At 35.4% G+C, this 27,555-nt stretch overlaps 1 protein-coding gene across 1 annotated transcript in view; it reads left to right on the top strand.

Annotated features, from left to right (window-relative positions):
• LOC106997165 (uncharacterized) overlaps nt 1-27,555 on the top strand; it is a 164,294-nt gene that overhangs the window by 123,874 nt on the left and 12,865 nt on the right. Inside the window, exons 4-6 of the mRNA XM_077994066.1 lie at nt 8,719-8,807; nt 16,075-16,204; nt 17,644-17,933. Coding sequence (XP_077850192.1) covers nt 8,719-8,807; nt 16,075-16,194 — 209 coding nt within the window. The 3' untranslated portion in view covers nt 16,195-16,204; nt 17,644-17,933. The remainder of the gene's footprint in view (nt 1-8,718; nt 8,808-16,074; nt 16,205-17,643; nt 17,934-27,555) is intronic.

The raw sequence follows: 27,555 nt of genomic DNA on the forward strand, positions 1-27,555 counted from the left end.
TCCAAGTCTATTTTCAAATAATTTTGTAGTACTTATAAGGTACTGTAAGTATTTTATAATAATAAAATAATCTGAGTTCCTTTCTATCCTCCTTGTATTATTTGTCATGCATGTCACTCATACATAGGTATATATACACACACACATATATATATTTAAATAAATTGTTGCTAATGTTTTGGACAAACTCTTATCTGTTAGATCAATTAAGACTAAGAAAAAAATACCTAGCAGAAGTTGGTTCATGAGGTTTAAATAAATTATAACATATATTTATCTTCACTCATTCCTCCTCTAACACCTTTTTTCTCTTCATGTACATCTGAGTTCCTGACCTGTATCAATTTTTCTGTCTCATAAGAGCTTCTTTTTATCGTTTCTTACTATTAAGGTCTCCTGGCAACAATTTTTTTTTAATGATATTTGTCTGAAAAAGTATTTCTTCAATTTTGAAGAATATTTTCCCAGGGTGCAGAATTACACATTGGTGGGCTTTTCACTTACAACACTTTAAATAAAAATATTTAACTCTATTCTTCTTTGCATGATTTCTAAGAACAAATGTACAACTTAAAAAAATCCTTTTATTTAAGTAATTAAATAAATCAGATTATATTCATAAAATCTGTTGCAGTTTTAAAAATCAGAAGGGTAGACCTGAATATATTGGCATTAAATATTAAAATTAAAGATACCGACATATCTCATCTAATTGAACTTTATTGCATTTAGCAGATACTGTGTTTTATACGAATTGAAAGTTTGTGGTAAACCTGCATTGAGCATCTATTGGCACCATTTTTCAATCATCGTGTGTTTACTTTGTATCTCTGTGTCATATTTTGGTAATTCTTGGAATATTTCAAACATTTTCATTATTATTATATCTATCATGGTTATCTGTGATCAGTGATCTTTTATGTTACTGATGTCACTGTAATTATTATTTTGGGGGCAACAGGAACCCCACCCATGCAACATGGTAAACCTAATAAATATTGTGCATATTCTCTGACAGCTACACCAACTGGCTGGTCCCCATCTCTCGCCCTCCATCCCACATCCCTATTTCCTGAGAAATAACAATATTAAAATTATACCAATTAATAACCCCACAATAGCCTCTAAGTGTTCAAATGAAAGAAAGATTTGCAGGTCTGTCAACTAAATCAAAAGCTACACATGACTAAACTTAATGAGGAAGACATATTGAAAGCTGAGAGAGGCTTCAAACTAGGCCTTTTCCAACAAAAAAGCCAAGTTGTGAATGTAAAGGAAAAGTTCTTGAAGAAGATTAAAAGTGCTACTTAGATGAATACATGAATTATAAGAAAGTCAAACAGTCTTATTGCTGATGTGGAGAATGTTTTAGTGGTCTGGATAGAAGATCAAACCAGCCTCAACATTCTCTTAAGCCAAAGCCAGAATAAGATTCTCTCTTCAAATCTATGAAGGCTGAAAGAGGCAAAGAAGTGGCAGAAGTAAAGTTTGAAGTTGTTAGAGGCTGGTTCATGAGAAAGAAAAAGAAAGAAGCCATCTCCATAACGTACAAGTGCAAGGTACACAGCATGTGCTGATGTAGAAACTACAGCAAGTAATTCAGAAGATCTGCTGAAGGTGGCTACACCAAGTAACAGATCTTCAATGTAGATGAAACAGCTTTATAGTAGAAAATGCCCTCTAAGATTTTCCTAGCTAGAGGAGAAGTCAATGCCTGGCTTCAAAGGATAGGCTGATTGTCTTATTAGGTGTTAATACATTTGATGATCTTGAGTTGAAGCCAATGCTCATTAATTATTCTGAAAATCCTGTTGTCCTTAAGAAATTATACTAAGTCTACTCTAGCTGTGCTCTATAAATGGAACAACAAAGTTTGAATGACAGCACATCTGTTTATAGCATGGTTTACTGAATATTTTGAGCCTGCTGTTGAGACCTACTGCTCAGGAAAAAAAGATACTTCTAAAATATTACTGCTCATTGATAATGCTGTACATTCAAAAATGAATGTTGTCTTCATGCCTGCTAACACATCGTCTATTCTGCAGCCCATAGATTAAATAGTTTTGACTTTCAAGTCTTATTATTTAAGAAATACATTTTGTAAGGCCATAGCTGGGATAGATATCCTTAAATAATAAGACTTGAAAGTCAAAACTACTCCTTGATCTAAGGGCTACAGACTGTTGTCAAAATGTCAACACTAACAGAAATTTGGAAGAAGTTGATTCCAGCCTTCATGGATAACTTAGAGGGGTTCAAGACTTCATTGAAGGAAGTGTCTTCAGATATGGTAGAAATAGCAAGAAAACTAGAATTCCAAGTGGATCTGGAAGATGTGACTGAATTGCTGAAACCTTAAAACTTGAAAAGATGAAGATTTGCTTCTTATGGATAAACAAAGAAAGAGGTTTCTTGAAATAGAAGCTATTCCTGGTGAAGATGCTGTGAACATTGTTGAAGTGACAACAAAGGTTTTAGAGTATTACATAAACTAGTTGATAAAGCAGTGGTAGAGTTTGAGAGGATTGATTCTAATTTTGAAAGAAGTTGTACAGTGTGCAAAATGCTATTAAACAGCATCATATGCTACAGAGAAATCTTTTGTAAAAGAGTCAACTGATGCAGCAAACCTCATTATTGTGTCATTTTAAGAAATTGACACAGCTACTGCAAAGTTTACCAACCATCACCATAATCAGTCAGTAGCCATGAACACTGACAAAAGATCCTCCACCAGCCAAAATATTACAATTTACTGAAGTCTCAGATGATCATTAGCATTTTTTAGGTATATTTTTAAATTTGGGTATTTACATTATTTTTATACATAATAAATCCAGTTCAGTGAATTCTATCATACACTTCATAGACTACAGTACAGTGTAAACATAACTTTCATGTGAACTGAGAAACCAAAAAGTCATGCAACTCACTTTATTCTGTATTAATTTTATTGCACTCATCTTAGAACCACACCCATAATATCTCTGAAGTATGCCTGTATTTAGAGTTAAATGAAGATATTTTTAGAAGAATATGCTATACATGTTTTTATATGATAAACATTGAAATGTAGTAATATGAATATAAATTATATATGTGCCCTTTATATACCCATGTATGCACATACACACATATACAGAGACACAAACATATACACACTTAAAATGACTGGAAGTATACACATTGAACTGTTAACAGTAGCTAATTTTGAAGAATTGAACATACAGGATGATGTAGCTGAGAGATACAGTTTTACTTTTTACTTGATACAGTGCTCTATTTTTATCAATTTAAAAAGTATACATTAATTTGACGATGATTTAAGGCAGTTACCACTTTGAGAACAAAAATAGAATTTTGAAGTTGGAATTCCTAAATGGACACCTCATTCTCAAAATAACTGACATAGAAGAGCAGTAGTTAATGATTACGTCAGGAGGGCAACCCTTGGGTTAATAGAAGTACACCATAGGCAACTGGAATCTCATTTAAAATACAGAACTCCCAGGAAAAGAAAACACAGCTGACCCTGCTAGGCACAGATAGCAGAATGACTATAGAACAAAGGGAGTACATCACAAAGTTATCTCTATGGTCTCTTCAGGGGAAAAGCACTATGAGACAACCACACAGCAGGAGGCCATGGTGCAGACTCCATGACAAAGACCCATGAAAGAGTCATGTGAAATTAGGTTTCCAACGGCTTGAGGTGAGGTGACATTTGATTATGGCTTTTGGGGATAAACTACAATAATCTGTGGAATTACATGTACCCAGAATTTTACCTGTATTAACTAATAGTATTTTCTGATTTTCTCTTAAAATTAATTAAAGTAGAAACAACATCAAAGAACATTCAATGAAAAAATTTCTAGCACTTCTAGAAAAGATTTCCAGCAAGTTCACCAGATCCAGTCTTCTGGTAAAGAGCTATATAAAATAACTGGAACTTTTGGTGCCAAAGCTGTTTCTTACGCAAGGAGAAAAATAGGTACAGACAGTGTCAGATTTTTTATCCTAATTCATTTTCCAGATTTGTGTAGTTTCTTACCCCCACTATATTTTCCAGTTCAGTGAATTCTTCAAAGAATTTTTGTATTGTGGAAATGAACATGCATGGTGTTTATTTGTGCTACAAATAAGTATTTTCTTTCAAGTAGGAAAAGAGTGGGAACCCATTTACTTGTTCAAAAGCAATTCAATTTCCTTGTTGACTGCCAAACAAGCCAGGGATGAAATTGATCAATTTCAGAAAAGTAATGAAAAGAATTGGCTAGGGATTCAAAAGCATCTATTTTAGGGGAAAATCAGTATGTAGATATACTTCAGGCTAATAAAATTATGGCCAAACTGAGTAACTACAATTTTTTGATATCAACATTGTTTTCAGAAAAATATTTATTGGGTTTTATTACTATGTAAAGAATAGATTTGAGTGAACATTCTTTGTGGTTCTTCACATTCCAAGGTCCTTACATAATGTAATGTTTCACTCTTCCAATTATTTCAGCTGGCTGCTGCACCGTCGATGAGATTATTGTTGGGTAAAAGCAAACTATGAATCTGTGTATAGATGTTTGTCTTTTTTTTTTTTATTTAACTAGACAATTTTAGAAGTTTAATAGATGTTTGTCTTGTGAGGTAGGATGAACTACTGGAAAGAGGTAGAGAGGCATTAACTGACAATGAGGTAGAGAAAACAGATTAAGGATTTTGTTAGGTAGAGATTATGACGCCATATTTTGATGTATGACAAAACTAAAATCGCTGGCGGATATTTTTTATGCTGGATCATAGTAGCAGATACATGTTCCCAACTGGTAGTTTGAGGTCATGAAAGCGATTAAAATGTAGTTTGAGGAATACCTTTTTTTTTCTTGCAAATGTTTATGTTGTTGAATTTTTAAAGCTGGAGACTGAGATTATGATAATAATGCATTTGGAAGATTTATCTAGTACTGAGAACAGAGCTGATTGGACAGTAATCAGTGAGAGACAAAGAAACCAGTTTAACAAGGGATTGTCATCATGGTTGTGTGAGAAGAAAAGCAATTGAACTGAGGTGCTGGAAAGAATAAAAGTACTAAGGGACAGTTTGAAGTAATTGTAAAAATGATTTGCTAGAACAAGAAAAAAGGAAAGATAATTTGACTCTTGGTATTAAGAGGGTTTTTGATACCTGAACACTGGCTTCCTAGAACTCAGAAAATCTGGTTTCTCATTCCAGCAGTGGCATTCACTAGCTGTGTGAGAAAGCATTATTTCCATACCTTAGATGCTTCAACTGTCAAAAAGAAGGTGGAGCACTGAACCAGTCTGTCTGATTTCCAGTACAAGAGACCTCAGTCCGGTGTCTCATCACTGAGTCAGACATCATAATGGATCATAAAGCTCTTTTCCACTGGATACAAATGAAACCTCATGATCTTTCTCAATTAAGGTCTCTAGACCAAGGGTCCCCAAACCCGGGGCCACGACCACTTCATGGCCTGTTAAGAACCAGGCCACACAGCAGGTGGTGAGTAGCAGGCCAGAGAGCATTATGGCCTGAGCTCCACCTCCTGTCAGATCAGCAGCTGCATTAGATTCTCATAGGAGCACGGATCCTAGCATGAACCATGCTTGTGAGAGATCTAGGTTGCGCGCTCCCTAAGAGAGTCTAATGCCTGACAATCTGAGGTGGAACAGTTTCATCCTGAAACCATTCCCTCAGCCATCCCTTACCCCAACATGCTCTGGATATCTGATACCAACTGAAGGAATTTTGTATTCACAACAAAATCAGATTCTAATGTAGGAATTAGGTTTCAGTGTCTCTTCTTGTTGCTGTGTCATCTCCTCATTTTATTGTTTTCAAGTCATGCAAATAGAGAAGCAGGAAAAGGAAAATTGAGAAACAGAATGAGGCAGAGGAGGCAGGAGAAAGGGTGTGTGAGGAAAGCCTGTGTTAGTGGGTATTTGTGTTGGTTGGTCAAACTTGAATAGACTTCGTTACCACAACTACAATCTTTCAGTCAGGATAAGGATGTTTAACAGAATGAAGACTAGGTAAAGATCAAAGAAATGCAAGTCAGCACACTGAGAAACTAATAGGTAATTAACATCAAAATAAATCAATGCCAGAACGAAAGTGTTTTTCTCTTGTGACGGTTTGGATGTGAACATTATCTTCTTTCTCACTCAGAAGGGCAATTGGGGGATCAGGCATGAGACCAAGTGGCCAAAAGCAAGAGCAATTAGATCCAGAAACCTGGACACCACAAAGCAACTCACAGAGAGAAGGGATGTCCTTTCACCATTTGATGTCTGGTTATGATACTTCTTGTCTGAGTTAACGTTTTATTAACACACATATTTGAATACTTGATTAGAAGCCACTGTTGGTGCCCTTCCCAGAGGGGCTGCTGCAAGGGCTTTTGCTAATGGACACACGCACACACATTCACAATTCTATTTTTAATGGCCTCCTTTTTTCCAGTGAAGAAAATCCAAGTCAATACAATTCTAATTTTGTAGCCTGCAGACTAATGTCTATGATATAGTACATAATTATTGCAATAAGCTATTTCCATAGAGGGTTTTACAGCCTGTCTTTAGTGTAAATGAAGGTGATATACAAGTGGAATTAACTGAAGTTTTCTGATTTTAGGGAGACTTTGGTTTGTGCAAACAAATCCCATCTCATTTTGCCTTCATTAATAAATTGTTTCCCTATTTTCATTTTTAATGAAGAAAGAACTTTAATAAAAATGTTTTATTAAATTCTATACTAAATGTTAATTGAACAGACTAATAATCCAGATATTACAGGTGTATTTAAAATATATCATACCTCTTAATTATAAGAAAAGTAACCATATAATAATATGACTATTGGCCAAGCACAGGGGCTCCCACCTGTAATCCCAGCACTTGGGGAGTCCGAGGCAGGCAGATCACGAGGTCGGGAGATCGAGACCATCCTGGCTAACACAGTGAAACCCCGTCTCTACTAAAAAAATACAAAAAAATTAGCCAGGCATGGTGGTGGGCGCCTGTAGTCCCAGCTACTCAGGAGGCTGAGGCAAGAGAATGGCATGAACCTGGGAGGCAGAGCTTGCAGTGAGCCAAAATCGTGCTACTGCACTCCAGCCTGGGTGACAGAATGAGACCCTGTCTCAAAAAAAAAAAAAAAAAAAAAAGAAAAAAAAAATATATACACACACACACACACACACACACACATATATACATATATGACTATTAAGCTAGTTACTATGTCAAATGGTCTTAACTCTTAAATTGCAATATCTCAATTTATTTCTTCACCTACATAGATGTTTGCCTCTTCTCTTATAGTTTTATCCTCTAACTAGGTCTTCATTATTTTGTCAAGTTCTTATTATGTCTTCTCAATCTTCTTTGGTCTTATAATAAAGCTAATGGTTTTCAGTATTGTTTAGAAACAGGTATGTGATTCCCAGGCAGTAGCCTTTTCTCTCATCTTATCCTCTCTCTCGTCTACTTTGGTACATGCCAGCATTCCCAACTAATGATGCCTGATCAGGATCTACCCTTGTTTCACCAAAACAATCTATTAACCTTGGAACTTCATGCAATTGCTTAACTTACTCAGACTCATTACCTATTTTTACCTTGTCTGTTTCTTCATATTTCTATAAATTGATTGATTATCATCAGAATAAGGGACCTCATCTACCAGTCCTCCTAATAGTGAATACATTCCTTATCCTCACCCTCATTCCATATATACAGAATATATATTTTTCCCTAGTTTGTATATATTAGGGATGCTGTTGGATTTGGCTTTCTTCCTTATTCTACCAATCCCATTAAAAAAAAAAACTTCGTTTTTAAATTAAATCCATACATTTATGTGACACATTCTTCAAACTGATCCTAAGAATATCATCTCTTTAATCACCTTGTCCTCTGAGACACTCTCTTTAATTTTATGTTTTGAGATCACCAGGTTGAAAGAATGAGAGAAAATTAGGGAGACAATAGAAACATTAAAGTAAAAAACACTTGAGGGCATAGGACAAACATATAGATTAATAATATGATAAGTGTGGTGACAGAGGTGCCTGTGTGGTATTATAAGGTACTTGGAAGGGACTTTTCAGTGGTCTATGAGGTAGGGAAAGAAAAAGAGTGATGATGATCAATGGGAAAACTGGTATTTCCATGCCTAATAGTGAAAAGTATAAATCAATACAAGTTATCTGAAAGGCAATTTGTCAATTTATACTCACAATCTTAAAGTGGATTTTACCCTTTGAAAGTCTTCTAGGAAAAATTTGCCCCAAGATTGCAATGTGATGGTTTTCACAGATACTTGGATAAACGTTGTTTCAGCAAACTACTCACTTTCTACTTTTAAAACATGATGCTGATTTTTTTTTTCAAGCCTGGTTTCACATTCACCCTGTCCACGATGCCTATTTTTCAAGCCTTAATTGCTGCTTCCTTGTTTCTTATTTACTCTGTCCACACTAGCCAAACTAATATTCCTACTTTATTCCTAAATTGCTAAACTTTATTTCCCTGCTTAAGAACCTGCTGTGCATGTCCATTAACTAAAGCATCTACTTCCAAATGTATCTGGCTATTTTCCATGCTCTCTTTGACTCCTCTCACTCACGGATATGTCTCATTACTTTTCAGAATGATTCCTCTAAATCTTGTTCACTTATTTTATTCCTTATTTAGACCAGATATCTTCTGTTTGCCCTTCCATAAAGACGTCCCACCCATGTCCATGTTGCTCTTCGCCATCAAGACGAAGAGCCTGTGCTTGGGTAAGTCACAGGTTCCTATGTCTACTGGCCTTCGGTGGGGTTTGGCCAAAGGGGATGCCTGGTAAGAGATTAGAGGTTAATGAGGTTAAGGGTATGTATTTCCTCTTGATTAGGATGCTTTTTCCCACTTGAGGACGACCTCTGTATTTTCCAAGATGGGCTGCTTAAAGTAAGATGTTTTTGTGTGTTGGTGGAGGGGAGTGGATCCTATAACCTGTGCCACTCCTCATGCCTTCACACCCAGCATGGTAACAGCACTGCTGCAAATAGCTTTGTGCTATTGCACTATCCTCTATCTCAGCTTACACAGCTTTGTAATTATATCATTTGTAAACAAGCATTCTTGAAATTATTCTAATTTGAATATGTCCTCTTTCAGGGGGAACATGATTAATATACAACCCTTCTCAGTGAATGGTTTTTGTTTTTCTGTTTCTTAAGCTCTTTGGGTAGATTCTAATATGCAATGTTAATGAACTTGTAGAACATAATAAGGATTTTGGGCTGTATCCTAAGAGCAATAAGTAATGGGAAGTCAATAAAAGGTTTAAAGAGGAGCAAGATGCTATTTAAGATTTGTTTTGAAAGTATCACTTTGGTTGGTATAAACTTGATTGATAGAGAGGCACAAGGAGTTAGGGAGATATTAGTAACTTTGATATTGTCAAGCTAACTGTGTTCTGCTTGATTGGATAGGAGTCTCATCATTGGATAGAAAGGATGTAAAAGCTAAAGAATTTTTGTATTCATTTATATTTACCCAAAGGCATTGAAAAACATGCCCACACAAAATCTTTCACATGGATGTTCATAGTTGTCAAAACTTAGAAGCAACCAATATATCTGCCAGTAGGTGAGTGGATAAATAAATTAGGGTACATCCAAATAATGGAATATTATTCAGCTCTAAAAAGAAATGAGCTTTTCAAGCCATGAAAAGACATGGAGGAAACTGAAGTGTACATTGCTAAGTAAAAGCACTCAGTCTAAAAATGCTAACTACTATATGATTCTAACTATGTAACATTATGGAAAAGGCAAAACTATGGAGACAGTAAAATAATTCATGGTTGTCGGGATATAGAGGGGAGGGAAGGATGAAAAGGCAGAATACAGAGGACTTTTTGAGGCAGTGAAAATACTCTGTATGATGTTATAATAGTGGATAATGCAATTATACATTTGTCCATGCCATAGAACGCACAGATCCAAGAGTGAACCCTATGAAAACCAAGAGCTTTGGGTGATAATGATGTCAGTGTAGGATTATCAGTGGTAATAAATGTACCACTCTGGTGGGGGATGTTGATAATGTAAGAAGCTATGCTTGTGTGGGACAGGGGCATAGGGGTTATCTCTGCTCCTTCTGCTAAGTTTTGCTGGAATCTAAAACTGCTCTAAAAAAATTAAGCCTTTAAAATAAATTAACAAACAACATCAACAACAAACACATATTAAAAACAAAGAAAATCTAAATGATTGAATAAGAGATTGTATATCAGCAATAAGGGTAACTAGGCATTCTTGATAGTGTATTGGCCCCCTAAGGGTCTCTATGCCCTAATCTCCAGACCCTGTGACCACAGGACAAGAGGGAATTAAGGTTGTAGATAGAATTAAGGTTTCTAATTAGCTGCCCTTAAAATAAAATTGTCCTGGGTTATAGTGTGAGTTTAATGTAATCACAAGGGTTTAAATGTAGAGAAGGAAGGCAGAAGAGTCAGTGTAGGAGAGCGGGTTGATGATACTACACAGCTGATTTTGAAGATGGAGGAAAGGGCTATGAGCCAAGGAACGTAAGCAGCCTCTAGAAGCTGAAAAAGGAAATGGATTCTCCTTTGCAGCCTCCAGAAGGAATGCAGCCCTGTCAATACTTTGACATTAGCTCAGTGAAACTTATTTCAGATTTCTGACTGCCTGAACTGTAACATAATAAATCTGTTTTTTTAAGTCACCAAGTTTGTGGGAATTTGTTACAGCAGCAATAGGAAACTAATGCACTAACTGTCTCGCTTGTGCACCAACTGAAGAGTGGTATTATTTATTGGCATAAGGGGCATCAAAAGAGAACCAGGTTTGAGGGTAAGAAGAAAAATTAAATTTGAATATCCCCAAAGATGTGTTTAGAGATCTCGAGTAGTCACATAACTATGAAAATAAGGTAGAGAGGTGTATGTTTGGGAATAATATTAGCTTTCACTGATTGGACACCCCAGACACTTTCATAAGCTCTCTCTCTAGGTATATGCAAAATCTTAACAACATTTTAACGTTGACCTGTTAACAAATGAGAAGATAGAAGGCCTACAGGGGCTTACAATCCTATAGCTGGTGGAATGTGTCCACTGATGACCCTTCACCTCTACACAAGATGGTCTACACCAATGCTTGTAACCACTAGATAAGTTGAGACTTTCTGTGTATAGATGTAATTGAAATGTGGGAAAGAAGGAAACTGAGCTTATCTAGAGATTTTAAAGGGAGAGAGAAGGAAAGTTCAGAATTAAGCCTTGAGAAACTACTGCAGTTAATGAACAATAAGAAAGAATGTGTCTGCAGAGGGGAGGAGACCCAGAAGGAATATTCAAAGACGTGAGGAGGAACTCCAGAACAGAGCGCTATTCTGGCAGGAACTGAGGAAAGCAGAGATTTATGAAGAAATGACTGGCCAGCAGTATTAAAGACTGCTAAGATGTCAACCAGGAGGAGGATTAAGAAAGGGGAACCCAATTTTAGCTTGGCTAATATGTATAAGACTGCTGACATCTTCACATATTGACTCCCATTTTATATTAACAATTTATTTTATTTAACTGTTTATAATGAAAATTTTCAAAGGCACATAAGTGGAGAAAATGGCATAATGAATCTCCGTATATCCATCACTAGACATAACACAAACATTTTGCCTTTTTTTCTGAAATATTAAAATTCTGATATCATGCCATGTCATCCCTCAATATTTCAGTTTGTGTTTACATCATATAAGGATACTTCTTTATACAACCACAGTGCCATTGTCAACCCCAGCCAAATTAATAATACATTATTATAATCTTATATCAAGGCTATATTTTTTCCTGTTGTCTCAAAAATATTGTTTTTCAATTGGCCTACTTAAATTTTAATAAATTTTAATCATCATAGACATATCTAACTATGAAAGGTGTATTTAATTATTTTATTTGCATTTAGTTATTTATAAAATGTATTTTTTTATCTTCATTTGCTATTTGTGCTTCCTTTTTCAGTGTACTGACTTCTCATGTTGTCTATATTTTCTTTACAGGGTGCCTGTTTCTTACGACCTATAAAAGCTCTTTGTCTGAATGTATTTTTATCTCTAATTATAAAAATATAATATAAATGTAAAAATATATTTATATTATAACTTTAGCTTCTCATCTTTTTACTAAATCTGTTTTTAGTATAAACATGTTTGATTTTACATCAAAGTTTTTTCTAGAATTGATGTTAGAAATGTCTTCCTGTCTCAGAGAAAACACAAATATGTCATACATGCTTTCTTTGAATTCTTTGAAACATTTTATTATATTGCACACTTTAACATAGCAACTATTTTAGTTGAAAGAGTGAGAAGGTTTCAGTGTTTTTTCTTCTTCTCCAAACAGAGACACTTACATCACTTGTTTAAAATAACATCTTTATCGGTACTTATTCCAATATTCATTTGAGGTTGTATTTGAAATCTTAGTTATTTCATTAGTGTTTATGCTCTTCCAGTACCAGAACCAAATAATTAAGCTTTAAATGTTGTATATCTGGTAGATATCTTCCCTCCTTGTCACATTTATTTTACAATTTTTTACCTGCTATTCTCATATTTTCCTATCAGTTTTACTATATTATTTTCTAGTCTATTTCTCTCCTCATTCTTCACCCCTATATTTTACTTTCTCTGTTTTCATGTCTTTTTCTGCCTTTTTCTCACACACACATATGCGCACGCACACACACACGCATGCGTGCTGTCACCTTCAAACTCGTGTATTAAATGAATACTCAATAATAAATGAATATGCTTCTTATAAATGTACGTGAAAAGAAAATGTAAGAATTGTGGCAGGAAGTACTGATGTCTTGATAATGTTGTCCTCTTATCCAAGACCACTTAAGTGATATTTTTTTATTCAAACATTCTTTGATGTCCTTAAGTAGTGTTTTAAAAATACCTCTTTATATGTTACTAACTTCATTCTGAGGCATATTACCTTTTGTATTGCCAACATTAAAGAAATATCTTCTCTCCTTATATTTTATCATTTTTGTTGTTTGCAGAAATAAAATATTTTGATTTTATATATAATTTTATGAATGAGATAATCTCTTGGGTTTCTATTTTTTCTTATTTTTCCTAGTGTTTTCTAGGCATCTATTCATAATATCTTCAAATAATACTTTTTCTCTCAACTCAATATTTACATATCTTATTTTATACTCTTAACTAACACCTAACTAGTGTATTCCCAATATAGTAGTTGATAAATTATAATGTATACATTTTTTAATGTTTCCAGGAATTATGTATATATGTGTAAAAAAGAGGAAGAATAAGAGAGATCATATCAAGATTGTCTATTTATTTATATTTTATTACTGTTGAATATTTAAAAAGTCATTTTAGCAACCTTTAGAGTTAAATTGATTTATATTTTCCTAAAAAATACACCAAGATTTTACAACTTTATGTATGATTTACACTATACATTTTATTTTAATTTCTGTAGATGGGATTATTTACCTTTTCTTTTTCAATGACTTTCACTGTTTTATCTTTTTAAATCTGCTTCAGAAAGCCAGATGTCATTAGATTTAAAAATCATCAGTACCTGAATTTATATATCAAGGCTACTTTTCAATTGATCTCAAAGAAGTAGTGAATAGAATAGTGGTTACCAGAGACTGGGGAGGGTAGGAGGATAGAGTGGATGGGAAAAGGTTGAGCAATGAATACGAATATACAATTAGAAAGAAAAAATAAATTATTGTGTTCTATCACACATTAGGGTGACTATTGCCAACAATGAAGTATTATTCATAGAAAAATTGCTAGAAGGAAGGATTTTGAATGTCCTACCACAAAGAAATAATAAAAGTTTAAAATGGTGGGTATGTTAACGACCTTGATTTGATGACTACATAATAAATGTATATATTGAAATATCATATTGTATTCCATAATTATGTATAATTATTATGTGTCAATTAATTTAAAAATGTAAAAAGTCTACTTTTCATTACTATATTTTAATTCATTAATTTTCATGGCTTTTTATTCCTGGTTTCCTTCTGTTTTCCTTATTGTGTTCTTTTTCATTATAATTTGGAAATAAAATTGTTAATTTTCCTCTTTCTTTTTTAATAATGCAAGTGTTTAAAACTCTACAATGTTTTTTCATGCAGAGTCTTCAATACTTGGTTTCATATTCAGAAACTAGTATTGCTATTTGTTGGTGTAAGGTTGAGATTTTAATTTTTTCTTTGATGTAAAAATTGTTTAAGAGATAATTTAAAAATATTTCCAAATAAGCGTCTAAAACTTTCTGCGTTATGATTTATCATTTTATTATATTGCAGTCTATAGCATTTCTATTTAGAACAAAACAAAATACATGGATTCCTCTAATTACATTATCTGTGTGTTCAAATATATTCTGGGTAGCTTACCCTTGACTAATTTTATACCATCTCTATGCTGTGTGTGTGTCATCACTTCTCAGTCCTGTTTGAATGCTCCTCTTTTGTCTCCTTGTCTCTGCTAAGAACAGCATAGCAGGGGTAAAAGAGAAGGTAGCCAAAGTTTTAGGGTTTTGACTATAGAATGCTTAATCATCATTGGAAAAGAAGCTGTCAAAAAGCATTTTCCATGTGTTTTTATTAGTGATTAGTTTAGGGGGAACTTTCTCTGTGTCAGTAAGCATTTCTCCTAGCCAGGGCAAAAAAAAAAAAAAAAAAAAAAAAAAAAGAAAAATTTTTTCTTCTCCTTTGAGTCATTAATTATCCATAGTGGCAGGTACGTTTTTTATTTTTTCTAAAGAACTTTTCAGCTTTTTTCCATCCGTGCCATAATTTAAATTTCCTCCATTTACATAATTTCTTTCTGCTTTATTTTGTGAGGTATTCTGCTTTATTTTTTCCTTAAGGATTTGGACAGCAAAATTATATTATGTGAGGTCTTACACTGTTGGTACATTTTAAATTCATTATTTGGTATGTTGTGTTTGGTTTGAAGTGCCTAGTGTAAACCTGCTTTTATGCCGTTATTTTCTTCCACATTGAATTCTCCCTTTTTTGTTATCTTGCTCTTGGTCATTAAGCGATAAGAAAGACTAATCAGGAAAGCTGTAATTTTCATCATGCTAACTAAAGACCTTATGGTCCTTGAGCCCATTTAAATGATTCCTGTATATCCCAAGAAACCCTTTGTCACAGTACAGATACTACAGCACCATTCTGTCAAATTATTGTTCTCCCCTGATATAACGGAGTAACTATCCAAATGAAATGATGACAGTTGGAGAGAATATTATGGTAAAGACATTATAAATTAGTTCGGTAAAAACATTTATTGAATCCTTACTATGGGATATGACTTAGGAAATGATGAACAAAATAGACATTGCCCTGATGGAGTTTACATCTAGTGAAATAGACTGGCACTAACCATATATTAAGAGAAAGAACAGAACATTTCAATTATGTTCATTGTTAGCAAAAAGGGGGACATGTTGCTTTGAAACGCTTTAACGTTGGGATTAGATCTCATCTGGAAAATCAAGGAAGGCTCTTTTGAACAAGTAAAAATTGAGCTAAGGGCTAATGGAAAAGAGTTAACTGAGGAAAGCAAGTGAGTTTGTGTGTTAGGGGAGAGTGTTTTTAATATTTTAAGTAAATGGAAGAATATGTGCCAAGGCATTGTGGTGGAAAATAGCATGTTGCATTGAGGAACTGTGAAAAATGCCAGACCAGCTAAAATAAAAGACCTCAGGTGTGGGTGGTGGGCATGATATAAATTAAAGCAGAAGCAGCAGATGTAAGCAGAATTGTTCAAGATTCTATTGAACATTTTACAAAGTTTGGACTTTATCCAAAAGTGATGGAAAATAATAAGAAATAAATGGAAAGGAGAAAGTTTAAATACAACTAAGCTGCTGGGTGAATAAAGGATTGGAAGAATGAAGGATATGTTATCTTCTGTAGTAAAATACTCATCACCCTGCTAAACTTCATCTATGTTTTTTTCCAGATCTGGCATCTTATGATCTTCAGCATCCACCTGTCTATATTGATTTGTCCAGGCTTTCCTAATGCATTAGTGCTTGAGTCCTTTCTCCAGGTTGACATAGCAATCCTTCATATCACCTAGGGACAAGTTGGTAAGTGTTCTAAGACAAATGCTTTGAGACTATCCCAAGGTGCTTTTGTTTAACAGAGAGCAGATTCAAGAGCTGTATAATTGCTTAACATAAGTTTTTAGGGAGCAGAAACACTGCCTAAGTTTCCAGGCTCCTGATTCTTAAGTAGGTAACCCAGACTTCCCCCCACTTTTGACTGAAGCCATCCTAATTATTATGAGATGAACCTAAGACAATTTGAAGCCTATAAGCTAATTTTTCAGAGGATAACATGGTTTGGAGTGAAATAATAAAAATTCCTTAGTTAATTTAACATTAACAAAATGGTAAAGCAATTCTTCATTTAGTACCAATAAATGCAACACAATTAATAATGGAGAAAGAAATTAAGTTAATATGGAAAGTATACATTGTGAAAGTAGGTATTGTTGATTCCAAAACTAAACTACGCTTTGTTAGCATAGCTTGAATTACCATATATAATTATGCATAGTGATGGTGCTCTTATTTAATATAGAAACTTCATTAATTATAACATCATATGCTCCATAATCTAAATTGTAGTGGGTTTTATATAGTAAGAACCTATGTGATCTTTTTGAATGAATGCAGTTATTTCTGAATATTTTGGCTAAAATTTCAAGAAGTAGTCTAAATTAATGAGCCTTGGTTGTTTGAAGAAATTAGGCTTGCCCAAGGCACAATGGAATAGAAATAAATGATCATTCTCCCTGAAAAATTCATTCTGCATATATATTATAATGAAATCTCAGACTAAGACCCAAGTAAAGAATTTTATTGCCAGTCTAGTAGGTCCCAACTTGAGTTGGTTGTATTCAACAGGATGTACAAATTCATTATTTCAATATTGTATTAGTTAAAGCTCCAAAATATTTGGACATATCTTCAGATCCTCAGGTGTTCAATTCAGTTGGCTGGTTTTTTCTATAAGCATATCATTGTTTCTTTAAATTATTTAATATTAGAAAACACCATTCACTCCAAGGATTCTAGAGGCCTTGCTTAGTTAAATAATAACACACGAGTCATAATAGATGTCATGATGTGGATAGTTTGCTATGATCAACACTCATCTTGGATGCCAGCTACCCCAACTTAAGAAATTCATAGCAAAAGCACTATAGCAGGACAAACGCAAGTTAAGAGAGACAAGAGAAAAAGCAAAGAAAAGGAAGGAAAAGAAGAAAAGAAAAAATAAATAATTTTATTATCACCTTGCTCTAACTACAAAATATATTAAATATATACATATATTTGTGGTAGACATACTCAAAGGTGGTCCCCAAGATCTCTAGCTCCTGGAATTTATGCCCTATAACTTTTCTGCCTTTTTAACGTGGATAGAACCTGTGACTTGCTTCTGATCAATAGAGTATGGCAAAGATAATGGATGTCACTGTCATGTGAATGTTTCATAAAACCATAAACCATATTTCTAGGGGACACTAGCCCTGGCAGTCTTTGAGGAAGCAAGTTGTTATCATGCTGGGAAGGCCCTCATGACAAGAAGCTGATGAAGGCTTCCAGCTGACAGCCAGCAAGATACAGAGGTCCTGGGTCCAGTAGCCCATAAGGGACTAATGGACTAACAACCACACGAACACGAAAGCGAATGTTTCCTCGACTGAGCTTCAGATGAGACTGCAGGTCCTGCCAATACTTCAACTGCAGCCTTGTGAGATCCTGAAGCAGAGATTCCAGCTAAGCTTTTCCAACGTCTGCCCAAATAGTGAGACAATACATGTGTTTTTCTTTTTTTCAGTCACTATTATAGAACAATATACAAGAAAACATTCAATATATTTATATAAATTTATATTTTAAGTATAAAATATGTCAGACATCATAATAGGTTGTTTAATTACTACAATATTTAATCTGAAAAATAACCGAAAGTATATAACTCAAAGGAGAGGGATTTATGTTACTCAACACAAATTTGAGTGTGTTCTTACATTACTCTCTTCTTGTATTTCTGGGAGAAGCCAAACTGGGTCATGTAACTTTAAATTTAGAAGAATAAATGTTTTGATACAATCGTAGCCTTGATTTTTAATACAGTGTTTAATAATTTTATAGTTATATAGCTAAGTTGATTTTATTCGAATGAGAAAAGCCAGAGAATGACACAAGATAAAGGAAAACGCAGATGCGCTCTGTCACTTTTATTTGAAAATATCTTCATTTGGTATTTATTCTTCAATAATGTTGGGCATAAAATTCTAGATTGATTTTTTTTTCCTCATAATTTTAGGGAAACTTTTTGTCCCTTTTTTATTTTTGCTTTGGAGATATCTTCTGTATCATTTCTGTAATCTAGTTTACTTTCTCCCTTTAAATATTTATTATTTATTTATTTTAGTATTCTACACTTTTCCTTAGGAGTAAATTCATTTTTATTTACTATCCTTGAGATTCATTATGCTTTGTAAATCTAAGAATTTAGGCTTTTTATTCAATTCTAGAATAGTGTATGCCTTTTTCTATAAATATTTGAATACTGTTTTGCTTCCATTAACTGCATTCTCTTGTCATAGAACCCTCATTAGATGCATGTTAAGTTTTATTACCATGTCCTCCTCTCCACTTCTCTCAAATTTTCTTAAGTATTTAATATTTAAAAATTCATGTTTCTAAATAATTGCCTTAAATATATCTTCTATCTCATCAATGACTTTACATATTTTATATGTAAATGTTTAAATGTATATGTTTGCATACATATGTCTATATACATATGTATTTATAGAATTTTGTGTTTTTTTCTTCTCTTGTTGATATTTTCTCATAGTGTTTGATTCATTTCTTAATATTTTTAGCTTTAACCTTTTTATCCTATTTTAACAGATTGGTTAATCAAAGTCACCTGAATAACATTGTTATGTTATATTACATATATATATATATATATATATATATATATAGAGAGAGAGAGAGAGAGAGAGAGAGAGAGAGAGAGACTCTTATTCATTTATCTTCTTATTGTGATTCGAATCTTGACCCATGTTTAGAAAGGTTTTATCTATGTGGATCCTAGGCTAAGGAGTTACCTTTCCAAAAGGATGTATGCTTGCCTCCAGCAAGTGCCCAGGAGTATGGCCATTTTTATGTTAGTTTCTTTGCTAAGAGTGTCCAGACCACACAGTTTGTTTACGTTGGAATCTCGAACTCAGGAAAGGTGATTGTGACATTTTAGACTCTAAGGACATTTTGTTTTTGTTTTTGTCTACACAGAACCCATTCAGACTGGAACACTATTGTCCTCTCCCTGTGCCAGCTAAAAGATGTTTTGTCCTTTTTTAAGAAAAAAATATATATTATTATTTTGAGACTTATTTTTTAAGTTCCGGGATACATGTGCAGAATGTTCAGGTTTATTCCATAAGTACACATGTGCTATGGTGGTTTGCTGCACGTATTAACCCACCATCCAGGTTCCCTTCCCTCATCCGCCACCTCCCAATAGGCCCCAGCACGTGTTGTTTCCCTCCCTGTGTCCATATGTTCTCATTGTTCAACTCCCACTTAAACGTGAGAACATGTGGTGTTTGGTTTTCTGTTCCTGTGTTAGTTTGCTGAGGATGATGTCTTCCAGCTTCATCCATGTCCCCGCAAAGGACATGATCTCATTCGTTTTTACAGCTGCATGGTATTCCATGGTGTATATGTATTACATTTTATTTATCCAGCCTATCATTGATGGGCATTTGGGTTAGTTCCATGTCTTTGCTATTGTGAATAGCACTGCAATAAACATATGTGTGCATGTGTCTTTATAGGAGAATGATTTATATTTCTTTGGGTATATACCCAGTAATGGAATTGCTGAGTCAGATGATATTTCTGTTTCTAGATACTTGAGGAATTGCCATACCGTCTTCCACAATGGTTGAACTAATTTATATTTGCACCAACAGTGTAAAAGCATTCCTATTTCTCCATAGCCTCACCAGCATCTAATGTTTCTTGACTTTTTAATAATCACCATTTTGGACTGGCATGAGATCATATCTCATTGTGGTTTTGATTTGTATTTCTCTAATGATCAGTGATGTTTAGCTTTTTTATATATATGTTTGTTGGCTGCATAAATGTCTTGTTTTAAGAAGTGTCTGTTCATAGCCTTTGCCCAGTTTTTGATGGAGTGGTTTTTTTCTTGTAAATTTGTTGAAGTTCCATGTAGATTCTGGATATTAGACCTTTGTCAGATGGGTAGATTGGAAAAATTTTCTCCCATTCTGTAGGTTGCCTGTTCACTCTGATGATAGTTTCTTTTGCTGTGCAGAAGCTCTAGTTTAATTAGATTCCATTTGTCAGTTTTGGCTTTTGTTACAATTGCTTTTGGCGTTTTCATCATGAAATCTTTGCCTATGCTTGTGTCTTGAAATGTTATTGCCTAGGTTTTCTTATAGGGCTTTTATGGTTTCGGGTTTTACATTTAAGTCTATATTCTATCTTGAGTTAAGGTTAGTATTTTTATATGTGAATTTGATCCTGCCATCATGATGCTATCTGGTTATTTTGCACACTCATTGATGCAGTTTCTTCAGAGTGCCATTGGTCTTTATATGTTGGTGTGTTTTTGCATTGGCTGGTACAAGTTTTTCCTTTCCATACTTAGTGCTTCCTTCAGAGTTCTTGCAAGGCATGTCTGGTGGTAATGAAATTGTTCAACAGTTGCTTGTCTGGAATTTTATTTTTCCTTCACTTATGCAGCTTAGTTTGGCTAGATATAAAATTCTGGGTTGAAAATTCTTTTAAGAATATTTAATAATAGTCCCCACTCTCTTCTGGTTTGTAAGGTTTCTGCTGAGCTCTGCTGTTTGTCTGATGGGTTTCCCTTTGTAGGTAATCTGGCCTTTCTCTCTGGCTACCCTTAACATTTTTTTCCATCCTCTTGACCTTGATGAATCTGATGATTATGTGTCTTGGGGTTGGTCTTCTCGTGGAGTCTCTTAGTGGTGTTCTCCCTATTTCCTGAATTTGAATGTTGGCCTGTCTTACTAGGTTGGGAAAATTCTCCTGGGTAATATCCTGAAGTGTGTTTTCCACCTTGGTTCCATTCTCCCTGTCTCCTTTGGGTATGCCAATCAGTCATAGGTTGTCTTTTTACAGAGTCCCATATTTCTTAGAGGCTTTGTTCCTTTTCATTCTGTTTTCTCTGATCGTGTCTGCATGCCTTATTTAAGCAAGGTAGTCTTCAAACTCTGCTAACCTTTCTTCCACTTGGTCAATTCAGCTATTGATACATGTGTATGCTTCACAATGTTCTCGTGCTGTGTTTTTCAGCTCCATCAGTTCATTTATGTTCCTCTGTAAACTGGTTATTCTAGTTAGCAGCTCCTCTAAGCTTCTTTCAAGGTTCTTAGCTTCTTTGCATTGGGTTAGAATATGCTCCTTTAGCTCAGCAGAGTTTGTTATTACTCATCTTCTGAAGCCCACTTCTGTCAATTCATCCATCTCATCCTCCGTCCAGTTGTGCGCCCTTGCTGGGGAGGCATTGTGATCATTTGGAGAAGAGGCACTCTGGCCTTTTGGGTTTTCAGCTTTCTTTCATTGATTCTTTTTCATTTTCATGAGTCTGTCTAGTTTTGATCTTTGAGGCTGCTGACTCTTGGATGGGGTTTTTGTGGGGACATTTTGTTGTTGATGATGCTGTTGTTGTTACTTTCTGTTTGTTTTTCTTTCAGTGGACAGTTTCCTCTTCTGTAGGGTTACCGTGGATTGCTAGGGGTTCACTTCAGGCCCTATTCATTTGGTTAGTAGCTGGGCCAGGAGATGTCACTCAAGGGAGCTAGAGAATAGCAAAGATGGGTAGCTGCTCTTCCTCTGGTATCTCTGACCTCAATGGCCACCAACCTGATGCCAGCAGGATTGGTCCTGTATAGGGTGTCTGACAACCCCTGTTGGAGGGTCTCACCCAGTTGAGTGGCACAGGGAATAGGACCTGTTTAATGTAGCACTTTAACTGTCTCTGGTGGAGGGGGTGTGCTTCATTGCAGGGAATCCCACTTGTCTGGGCTGCCGGATTCCTCAGTACTAGCAGGGGGACAAGGCTAAGTCTGCTGGTCTGCAGAGACTGCAGCCACCCCTCCCTCTAGGAGCTCAGGCCCAGGGAGATCAGAATTCTGTCTCTGAGCCTCTGGCTAGAGTTGTTAGAGTTGTTGGAGTTGTTGGAGTTCCTGCAGGGAGGCCCTGCTCAGTGAGGAGGGATGGGTCAGGGTCTGGCCTGAAGAGGCACTCTGGTTGCAGTCTGCCACAGGCCCTGTGTTGGGCTATGGGGGACACCTGTTGGGATCAAGTTGTCCAGCCCCCCTGGCTCCAGCAGGGGAAAAGCGTGGCCTGGAGCTATAGAGATTGCTGCCGCCCTCCCCCGCACCCAGGGAGCTTAGCATATTAGGTAGCTATCAGATCCAGTGCTGGCTGCTGCCCATCCAACAAGGAGCTCAAACAGCTTAGACAACAGGCAGTCACAGCTGTGGTGCTTGTCGTCCCTCCCCCTGGGAACTCAGCAGGCTTAAGCAGATTCTAGCTGAAAGACTGTGGAGAATCTGAGCTCCAGTGTTGGGACCCTAGGCCTCCGTGGCGTGGGATTACAGGCGTGAGCCACCGCACCCGGCCATTTTTAGGTTTTTAAAAATTTCTTCCTGGTCCTTGGCAATTTTATTTGGAGGCCTGTGAGGTCATCTTTGCTTTTACGAGGCTGTTTTTTTATATATTATCTAACATTTCTAGCTATCTATATGGTGAATTTGTTCAGAGTATGTGGTTTTTAAGAAAGTCTTTTCAAGGTACAGGTGCCAATTTAGACCTGTTTTAAAGAGGCATTGCACTGACAATAGTAGAGGTTTGCGTACGATGTAATATAACCCTCTGTCTCCATAATAATTTCTTTTGTAAAGTAGAATAAGTTTTCTAAGATATTGGGCTCTCAATCAACTTACTGTGAATAATCAGTTGCCAGCACAGACACAAATAATAAGCCCACACTGATACAAATATCTTCAAGTTCATCTATGATTCCATTTTTATGTAGTTCAAGAACATATAGAATGAATCAATGATAATGGAAGACAAAATCGTGGTTACCTATGAGTTATTTATTTGGAGAGGGCTTAGGGAAACTTCTGGAGTGCTGCAAGAGTTTTACAATTTGATCAAGGTGATAGTCACCACAGTTGTTTTCTTATGCAGAACTTCACAAGGCTATATACTTAAATTAGTAGACTTTATATACTTTACGCTATATTTATTGTAGCTCAATTTTAAAAATGACACCCAACATGTCCTAGATAAGCTATATTCACATTTCAGAGCCATTAGATTGAGTCCTAACCCAGTTATTTTTAAATTTTTTAATTTAAAAATGTTAATAATTTCTTCAAAATCTAAGTCCCAATGTTATAAGAAAGAATTAATAACTTCTTCTAGATGTGGAAGTGCAAACCCAGAATTATTCTGAACAAGACTAATCTGGCAGACAGTGTTAATCAATTAGGGTTGGAAAGTGAGAATAGCTGTATTTGAAATGCCTTGACTGGATGATCACCAAAGGGCAGACTGGTCTTATGTTTTATGTCTCTGAGTGACTTATGAGCGACTCATTTTTCCTGCCTATCGGCAGATTACAAACAAGTTTCATGAGAAAGTGAATATTCACTGTTGACCTTTTGCTTTTCAAAATAAGCCTTGATGTTCAGACATGTATGGTGATTTGTTAATTGTCTATCTTTGTATGGCTTTGCTCTTAATATCCAGCATACTACTGGTTTGCCTTCAAATTCAGTCATTTCCAGGATGTTGATTATATTGATTTGATAAATTCTAGTAGCATACATAAGGTTAAGGATAAACAGACTAACAAAAAATGCCACTGGTTTACAATTTAGATTAATCTTAGAACACTATGATTCAATCCAAGATTTACACCAATTACATCAGCATGAGTTGCCTCCCTTTAAATTGTTGTTCTCACCATAAGCTCTGTGCATCTAGATGAAGCATCACAGGTCTTATTATCTACTTAGGAGGGGCAATAGAAGTATTAAGAAAAGTGGCAGAAGATAGAAGCATAAAGGAAATGTCTGGTCTCTTTTGCTTTGTTTGGTTTGTCATAACAAATAACCTAAAAGCTTTGAAGCTTTGTTAACTATTGCTTTGAGAGCAGTTATTTGCTCAGATTCCTTTTAGGGAAGAATAAGAGTCAAATTTTACCATCTATTAAATGTGTATCTTGTTCCTTTTGATGAAATCCATGATTTTTAATTCAAATTTATTAATCCTTAAATAAATGGCTACTAATATATATCCTTACATTGCTTCTACCTTCATGCACACCATCTTTTGAAAAAAAAAAAGTTCACTAGGAAGTTGCATTTTTTTAGTAATACATATTTTGCCAGTTTTCTACACCACAAAATGTTTTAATCTGTGACTCCCTATAGAGTCTGAGAAAAGGACTTGAGTACTGGAGGTTAATTTGGGAAGTGACCTCAAGAACCAGGAATGAGTGAATAAAACAAGGAAGCAAAATAAAAGTCAGATAAAAAGTTGTCATCAATGTGAAAATAACAGGGACTTCATTCCATTCCTGAGGCTTCCTGAGGAACAGGTAGAAGACCTTCCAAAACTGCCCACCTGCAGATGAATAGTCAGCCTTGGCATTTATCCACTGGCTTCATTGCCTATTGGATGAGGATTATCTCTTGGGTATTACCTCCTTTATACTTTCAGAAAGAGCATACAAACATAGGTCCAGTGAGTACTGGAATATAACAGAAGACCCTGGGCAGAATTCAGGAGGACTTGGTACTTGTTGGTGTAGGCTGGCAGCGCAAGGTGAGTCTGAACTTTCAAAGAACTGCCCTCTGCAGCTGTGGGTGAAATACATGGGAGTGTATCAGAAAGCACTAGAGGCAGTTGGCACACATGCATGACGACAGTATGAACTTCTCGCTAATAGGAGAGAAAGTGTGATTCCTACTTAGTAATAGGCTAGATGAAAACAAATGAAATTAGTAAGTTTATAGAAACTTACAGTCATTATTCAGTTTCCTCAATTATTATTTTCTATAGCAGTTTTCACTAATTCGTTACCTTCCAAGGATCTTACAGCTCTGCAGTAGGGTTTGAGTATGTATGCTTTGTAAAAGCTTCCCTGATGTTCCTGATGGTTCCTACCAGATAAGAATCAGTAATATATGATCATTGGTTAGCCACTGTTGATTTACACTTTTGCTCTTTGAGTTCAATCACCCTATATTTCAATGATTTTCTATATATTCTCACTCAGTCTGTGTTAAGTGGATGTTCAATGAACACGCTTGACTGGAGAATAAAAAAACTGAAAATATACATTGTTTAAGTTTCTTAAGTGACCTATCTAGTCTCCCAGTTTTCTACTTTGCTGAATGAATTGTGTAAAATTCTGTAATTCATGGCATTTTGACTGTATGTGTCTAGCTATATATTACATGCAGCCAGACACTTGTGTGTACATACAGCTATAAAGAAGCAGACATATCCTTATATACCATAAAAGGGTCTTTTCAATCAATTCTCAAATTGTTCCTCATTCAGCAACATCAGCATCACTTAAACACTTGTTAGATAAGCAAACTCTCAGGCCCAATTTTAAAGTTACTAAATCGGATTCTGGGCATAGGGTCCAATGATCTGTGTTTTAACATCCAGGTGAATTTTATAACCACTAAAATTTCAAATCACTGTAATAGATGATTAAAGCTTTACATCCCAGTTAACTTGAGGACTAGAGACCTTGCTTGCAATATCAGAAGCAGCCTGATGTCATACACTTTAAAAAAATCCTTTTAAGAAAAGTCTTGTGAAGGAATTTAGGAAGAGGTTATGATATGAACAATGAGAGAACTGGAAATAAGGAAAAAATGGAGACTTTCGCAGTGAAAAGGGAGTGTTGTTGTCTTTTTTTCTAGTGGAAACTCCAGTCCAACTTTGTTGTTGGTTATTGTTAGAGATGTGGGTCTCACTATGTTGCCCAGGCTGGGCTCAAACTCCTGGGTTCAAGTCATCCTCCAGCCTCAGCCTCATGAGTAACTCTGAGACTACAGATGTATGCCACATAGCGACACACTGGACACGAAGTGCTCTCCAACATTACCACAATTTCCCCTGCTAAAGCCAGCAAGTCTCTGGTTTAGAACTAGTAAACTGTACACTCCTGGTGGGTAAAAGAGCCATGAGTTATTCTTCACTCTATATATTCCATGTGGAAAAAATAAGGCGTCCATCTAAGGCAAGAGCAACCACTTGGCAGTCCTGGAAGATACTCCAGGCAACTAGCTAGAGTTTGCTTTCAAACTCATTCCCACAAAACTCATTGCTAGAATTTGGGCACTGTTTCAGTTCTTCCTTACCATGTTCTGGCTGGAATTTCCTTATTAACCTCAACGTGATTGGACTCCACCAGCTTTGCTCTGCATCTCATCAGCTTCACTAGCCTCCCTTATGCTCCCCAGCATCAGCTTACACCAGCTGAAGCTTGCAAAACAGACTTTCCACACCTGGCCTAAGACTGAATGGCTGAGGCTGTTTGGACTCAGTCTCTGACTGTGCAGAAACCTCTTGCCTGCTTTCACGCCCAGAATCTCTCAGAGTCACTTTCTTGAGAGAGAAATGTTTTACATTTTTGTGGGTATTTCATGAACAGAGAAAGTGATGAGAAATCAGTTCTCGATAAAATAGTTTGTCTTTTAGATTTATTTTATCTTATTATTTTTTATCACTCCCTCTTAGAAAAGCAAGTATTTATTTGGTAACTAATTAGTAGAGTGAATAGTTGTAGAGTAACAACACTGAGGAAGTGTCCTCCAGCTGTTGTCTGGTTACATGGCAATCTCATACCACAGCCAGGACTGGACTTTCGTGAAGAGCTACAAACTGCAACCCTCTCTGTCCATGCTCAACCCTTCCTCTTACCCTAAGAGTATCAGCTGTTCACATTAGGAACAATAAATTCAGCTAAATATTTAAAACAACCAAACTAAATCACACTAAGGAGAACATTTATCTTAAACTTCCTTGGGATAGTTACTTTTTAAAAGAGGTATTGGTTAACCAGTATAAATTGACAGCAAGAAATAGTGAAGTGGAACTATACAGGCAATATAAACTTAAGTATGTTTGTTCTTTTTGAGGAATAGGGGTATTTTATATGAGTATATGCTTCATTTTATTCACTGTACTTTCAATGAACACTAATGTGTGAACACATAAGTGCTTTTGTAAATTTTAAATTATCTTTGGATAGTAAGTGATTTTTCAAATTTTACATAGTCTTTAATACAGATTAGAGTATTATCCACATGGATGGT

The sequence above is a fragment of the Macaca mulatta genome, chromosome 2 (genome assembly GCF_049350105.2).
Source record: "Macaca mulatta isolate MMU2019108-1 chromosome 2, T2T-MMU8v2.0, whole genome shotgun sequence".
Lineage (NCBI taxonomy): Eukaryota > Metazoa > Chordata > Mammalia > Primates > Cercopithecidae > Macaca > Macaca mulatta.